This window comes from Orbicella franksi, chromosome 5, assembly GCF_964199315.1.
Source record: "Orbicella franksi chromosome 5, jaOrbFran1.1, whole genome shotgun sequence".
Taxonomy (NCBI): Eukaryota; Metazoa; Cnidaria; class Anthozoa; order Scleractinia; family Merulinidae; genus Orbicella; species Orbicella franksi.
Window position 1 is genome coordinate 13,269,901 of NC_138149.1, and position 6,197 is coordinate 13,276,097.

Sequence of the window (6,197 nt, forward strand, 5' to 3'; positions counted from 1 at the left end):
CGCGCAACAAGTGCACGTGCTTGCATTTTTAGCATTGTTATCGTCTAGGCAGCTAAGTTAGGCATTGGTGGACTGTCCTTCATGTTAACAGTTTACAATTTACAAGTGAATACAGTATATGTCGTTGCTACTGTTGATGTGCTACTCTTCTCCTGTCTGGTTGTCATGTGTGCAAGTTACCTATCGATCCGTTCGCGACTGTACTCTACAACTCGATCTGAATTACAAGCCTCCCACAGACGATCAACGCAGAACCATATTTGGCGTCTTTCGAAGACATTTTACATAGTGGTTGCTGTGTCGCTTTTCTTGTGGTTGCCTGGTTTCGTAGTGTACCCCATAAACGCATTCCGTTGGCTTTGTTTTTCGCCGACGTTGCATTGGTTTGTAAATGCTTTATATTTAGCAAATTCTATGCGGAATCCATTCGTATACAGCTTTAGGATGAAAATATTTAAACTGAGATGCATTGAAAAAGTGCTGCAAAAAATTATGGTAAAGGAGTGATTCAGCGTTCCTTCCGTGAGCGGGCAGTGAAGACACTGGATCGTAAATACCATCGTAAGCGCCAGTAGACGGCTGACACTTCAAACTAGTCATTTTCCTACGTTTTCATATATCCCCGTTTATTTTCAAACTTTTTCGGAAAGTGTTCAGTGGAACTTTCAAGAAAAAAAGAAAGAACTCATTGCACAGAAATAGAAGAAGTTCTACAGGGACTATTTGCCACATATGGAAAGGAGGAAAGTAGTTTCTTAAGGAAACGACGCACTTTATAAATTCTTTGTTCAACAAATAAAAGTCTCGACTGTGCTCTGTTCTGTTGGAAAGCACGCAGAAGCGGTAGCGCACGAAAGAAGTGTAGGGGAAAACACGAGATGAAGTCGAGTGTTTGTCCTTACCTCTTGATTGCTCTACTGCTTCCTAAGTGCTTTACAACAGAATAAAAAGAAAGGTGCATTTTTTTTATATTGTTTTAAAAAGAGCTTAAAATTTTCAATAGTTGGAATATTTTCTTTGCTTCTTCAAAGCCAGATTAAGGATCTCACAAGTAACAGAATAAAGCTAATTGTAGTTTTGGTTTTTTTTTTAAGTATCTGGCTTCACGTCCAAGACGACAATTTAAGATTTATTGGTTAAGAGTGTACTCAACGGATGAAAAATACGATGCTTCAAAAAAGCAATAAGGTGTTTCCAGGAAAATTCTATTTTGCCGCAGAACCAGAAAAGATAGGTTGAATTCTCAGATTCCTCATAGTAATATGTACACCTGTTGTCGTATTTTTCCCATAACTAACTACGTGGGTAAATCTTGATAAAAGATAGCTTGATGTAATATATTGTGTGCTGACTTTTATTCGCCCACGAAATTTTCCTCGCAAAACTACCGTAATATATTTGCTTTTCCGTCATTTTTACGATATTAGCGTTTAAATTGCCGCTATTTATTTGCCAAAAGCCACCTGTATTTACTCCTGAAGACAATTAAAATTTAACGAGAAGTAGATGACCTATTAGCTATCTTTCTAGATGCATATGATTTATATTTTGTGTTTTTACAGTAACACTCTCGCGATAAAAGTTAATGGTAAATTTCCAAAAATGGACCATGATAGAATATTCCAAACTAATTCGGAAAACAAAAACAGACCGATATAATATTCCAGGTCTATTTCGACTCAAGAGATGTTAATATCTCGGAAAATTTCGCTGTACGCGGCGATCCATATTTGGGCAAATTCGGACCCGAATGTTTGGATTTATGCCCAGTGGTAGTATTAGTAGGTTTAGCGACATGTGAAATTTCTTACTACGAAAAAGAAATAGTAGTGATCCAAGAGCTTTCGTGGACATTGGAGATGTTCAGTTCGACTACGTCACTGTATACTTTCCCTCTGAGATTCATTCGGCGTATTGACCAGTGTGGATATTGATTTACAACCCCTTGACACGGAAATAAACGTTTTGATTGATTTGGTTTGTAGCTTCATTTGGGCTTGCAGTATTACCGCTTCAATTTCAGAAAAGACAACTTCGTTTAAGCATGTTGCATTTTTACCTAAACAAGAGATAATTAAAGCTACGGGAAATAATTATAAATGTTGGTGCTGGCGAAAAGATTTACATGTGCACTCCACAGCTTGAATGCAAGTCGAATAACTCGGGAAATAACTTTTCCCAGCTACAAACGGAAGCCGAACCCATGACCTCTCAAGGAGAATAATAGTTGTGAGCACAATGTTTCAATATCTAATATCGACAGACAGCGAATAAGGTAAATAATTTCGGTAGTGATGAATTAGGAGTTACTTGCAGTTACGTGTCCTCGTCTAAAATTGTCCATATGTTTCCTACTCACTTTAGTAAAGCTTGCTTGGGAGAAGTTTTACTTATGTTACAAAATAATGAGCCAAGACCTCTCCTATTTATTGGAGCAACTACTTTGGGAAAACAATTAATGGTCCTACAAAATTACCAGTGCCTAAAACTGTGTTGTGTGGCAAGTAGAACATACAAGAACAAAATATAATTGTATGTTTGATCAGTCTTGAGGGAATCGCAAAAACACTTCAATTTCTACTTTTTGTATTATAATAATAAAGAAAACTACAAATGAACACTATTTTGATGGCATTGCTTCAAATAATACCAAAATGCGTCTTGCAGTTTTGTTTTGAAGCCATGAAAGTTTTATTGGTTTTACTTTACGCGGTCTCAAGAAAGAGATTTTTATCTTAAGGTCACTCCCATTATAATTTTTCTGGTAATTTTTGGTAAGGTAGATGGTCAAGAAGTAACATGTCCCATTGTAATGGTTGCAATCAGCAGAATGTAAAGATTTACGATTTGTTAGAAGTTTCTGAACTAACCTTTATTTCTTTAACAACTGATTTTCTTCTGAAGTGGCTTAACCTAAAGCAGCACATAACTAAACGTTTTAGCTTTTCATTCATGTTCAGAGTAGAAGCTTTTAATTCAGTCAATGTTTGAATCACGAGAATTCAATAAAGACAATGGACAGCAAATTGTACAAACGAATATCACTGTCAAAACAGCCAAAGTGTACAATAAAGTTCTGTACAGACGTTTGCCAAGTTTTTCAGTTTATAAGTGCGTGGTAAATTCTTGGGGTGCGTTTTGCACTCGGAAGGTAACACGTTTTAAATCAACGCGCTTTTTCAAGCATTTTTTCAAGGAATCTTTAAATATTTTCATCCTAAATCTATACACGAATGGATTCACCATCGAATTTGCTAACTGTAGACCTAGACCAAACCACAGCAACGTCGAAGAAAAACACTGCCAACGGAATGCGTTGATGGTGTACACCACGAAACTAGGCAACCAAAAGATAAGCGACACAGCGACTACTATGTAAAATGTCTTTGAAAGTCGTATATTCTGGTCTCGCGTTGATCTTCTTTGACCATCCTGTAAGTCAGGTTTTGTAGCGTACAGTCGCGAACGAATAGATAAGTACCTTAAGCAGATAATGACGAGTGAAATAAAAAGGAGGAAATCAGCAGTAGCCACGGCATAAACGGTATCCACATCTGCGTGATATACTGTTAACAAAGACAATCCTGTGATGCATAACCCAATTACACAGACGATAACGATGCTGAAAATGTAAGCGCGAGCGCTTGTTAACCGATGACGCAGTGGCCAGAACACGGCGTAAACGCGTTTCAGCGATAAAATAGCGAGAAACATCACCGACACATAAAAACCAAAGGCTTGAACGATCCACCAAACAGTCAAAGATCTGATATCAGTTTTCGGAATTCTGTGAATCACTAGGACTACAACTTCTCCTACGCCCACCAGTAGATCAGCGACGGCCAGGTTGATCAGAAGAAGGCAAGTTCGTTTCAGATGGAGTCCAGATTGAGTCTTGAAAACAAAAATGGTGAAGACAATAATGACAACGGCTGCTTCAAGTGCGAAGATGACGATGAATACAATGGCGACCGTGTATAACATAATTTAGACAAGTTTGCACATGTGTTGGATATAACTGCTTTCTTCTTTTGATTTTGACGATCGCAATTACTGCCCTGTTTGTGTCACAAATATATGAGGCTATAAACGTCCAAATGATGTCGACGGAGAGCAAATACACCAGGAACAAACGCTAGGACCTTCAATGGAAGTGCACAAAAGCGAAGGATATTGATGTCAAAGAAACGTTTTCAATTTTAGCTGAGAATATTTTGTTCTGTTGACCTCCACTTTAATTTGCAATGTAAATCACAATGGATGTTTAAATAAATCAATTTGCAAATCAAAATATCTAGACTACGAAATAGTTGATGGTTGGCAATGTACTATAAAAACGATACGTAGCTGCGTCTCTTGTATCTTCGCAATCATTGTTGTCAACAAAGGCAAACTAAATCTAAATTCACTAAATTTTGCGGAGAGTGTCTAAAAGAGATCGAGAGTTATTTTATAGGAAACAAGTTAACGGCCTTTTTACTCTGAAAAAATAAATTGCGTGAGGTAACCAGATCTCCATTAAAGGTTGTTAAACTTTTGCAGGTGACACATTGACATACCAAGGCGAGCTTTTTCTTAATTTTTTTCATTACGAAGTTAACATAGTGGGCAAAATTACTCAATCCTAATTGGCCAACTTGCATCGAAATGAAATGTCCCTCTTTTTTGGGCTTAAATTTTGTAACACCTTACATTGTAGATCACCTTACGCAATCCGCAGTTCGCTTACAGTTTGACAAGAACTTTGCAGATATTAAAACTATAACATTTGTAAACAAGCTGAAGAGGAAAAACGCCCTGCTGCATCAGTCTGTCACAAACAAAATTGAGAAATCTTTGCTGGAGATGTGGATAATTCACATAATATCATGGGTGACAAATTACTTCTTAATTTTGGCGCGAAATTTCAGCGTTAATTCATGTGAAATTACAAAATTGCCATAGCAACATCTCTGGTATCTCGACCAGTGCCAAGATGGCGTCGAGATTTAAGACGGTGACCATTGAAGAAGTTCAGTACGGAATTAAAAGAAGCGGCAGAGAACTGAAATACGCGAAAGAGCACAATTAACTGGGAGAGGGGTTTTGAGAAGTGGTGTGACGAAAATAGCCTTGAGAAAAACCTGGAGATGATTCTTCCTGGGCAGTTGGATAAAGTACTCGAGCGGTTTTACGCCTCCGTTTGTAAACAGGACGGAACCGATTACGAACCTGAGTTCCTAAAAGTGATGCAAGCAGCACTTGACCGCCATTTGAAAGAAAAAGGTTGTTCTTTTTCAATTATAAAGGACAGAGAATTTTTCAATTCCCGAAAAGTTCTTAAGGGAAAGGCGCGTAAGCTAAGAAATTAAGATAAAGGAAAATTACCAAATAAGTCAAGAAGCCTAACCAGAGAGGAAGAGGAAGTTTTGTGGGAAAGCGGACAGCTTGGAAATTCATCTCCACGGTCATTCCTGAATACAATGCGGTTGCCAAGAGCATTACACAATGAATGTGGAGCATTTCACGCTCAATAAAGACGACAACGGCAACGAGTTGGTAACCTTCACAGAAAGCCCGACAAAAACACGGCAAGGAGGTTTACGAGTTCAGCCGAGGTCTGTACTACCCAAAATGTTCGCAACTGGTGAATCACGATGTCCTGTGGCTCTTTTTAAGAATTACCTGTCCAAGAGGCCTGAAGATTTAAAATTATCTGGTCCGTTCTACTTAGCGTACATCGACAACCCCACCACAACAGACGTATGGTACAAGAAGAGCCGAATGGGTAAAAATACCATCAGTAAAATTATGAAATGCATGAAAGAAAACTCACCGTCACAAGATATGAGTCCTGAGAAAAGATTACCAACCACTAAGTCCGGAAAACAATGGTCAGAAAGCTGAAGGCCAAGGAAGTTCCAAAATCCGAAATAATAACAATAAATGGCCATCGACAAGAACAAAGCGTTGAAGCCTACGACTCCGGGAACGAAGACGAGCAGCGACAACTGTCTAACATCAGTGATGGCAAAGAAATCCACTTTAACCAGACAACCAGTCGAGTTCGATCTCCTTCAGCCGCTAATCCAGTCCACTGCAGCGGTGAGCAGTGGCCACGTCTACAATTTCCACAAATGTAATGTGGTGATAAACCAAGGACATGCCGGGCAGGCAAACGCTTCGTGCACAACAAGCCGTGATGTATAATTTGTTCA

The 6,197-nt window shown here is 38.6% G+C and overlaps 1 protein-coding gene and 1 pseudogene across 1 annotated transcript; one reads left to right on the plus strand and one right to left on the minus strand.

Moving 5' to 3' along the window:
- LOC145486780 (putative G-protein coupled receptor 21) overlaps nucleotides 1-499 on the plus strand; it is a 1,218-nt pseudogene extending 719 nt beyond the window's left edge.
- A 2,606-nt stretch (nucleotides 500-3,105) lies between these two features.
- LOC145486247 (uncharacterized) lies at nucleotides 3,106-4,323 on the minus strand. Its single transcript, XM_081464869.1, has one exon. The coding sequence runs from the start codon at nucleotides 3,982-3,984 to the stop codon at nucleotides 3,106-3,108; it is 879 nt and encodes a 292-aa protein (XP_081320995.1). The 5' UTR covers nucleotides 3,985-4,323.
- Between the last annotated feature and the right edge of the window lie 1,874 nt (nucleotides 4,324-6,197).

Coding starts and splice junctions, on each gene's coding strand:
- LOC145486247 (XM_081464869.1), bottom strand. CDS start 3,984: ATGTTATACACGGTCGCCATTGTATTCATCGTCATCTTCGCACTTGAA.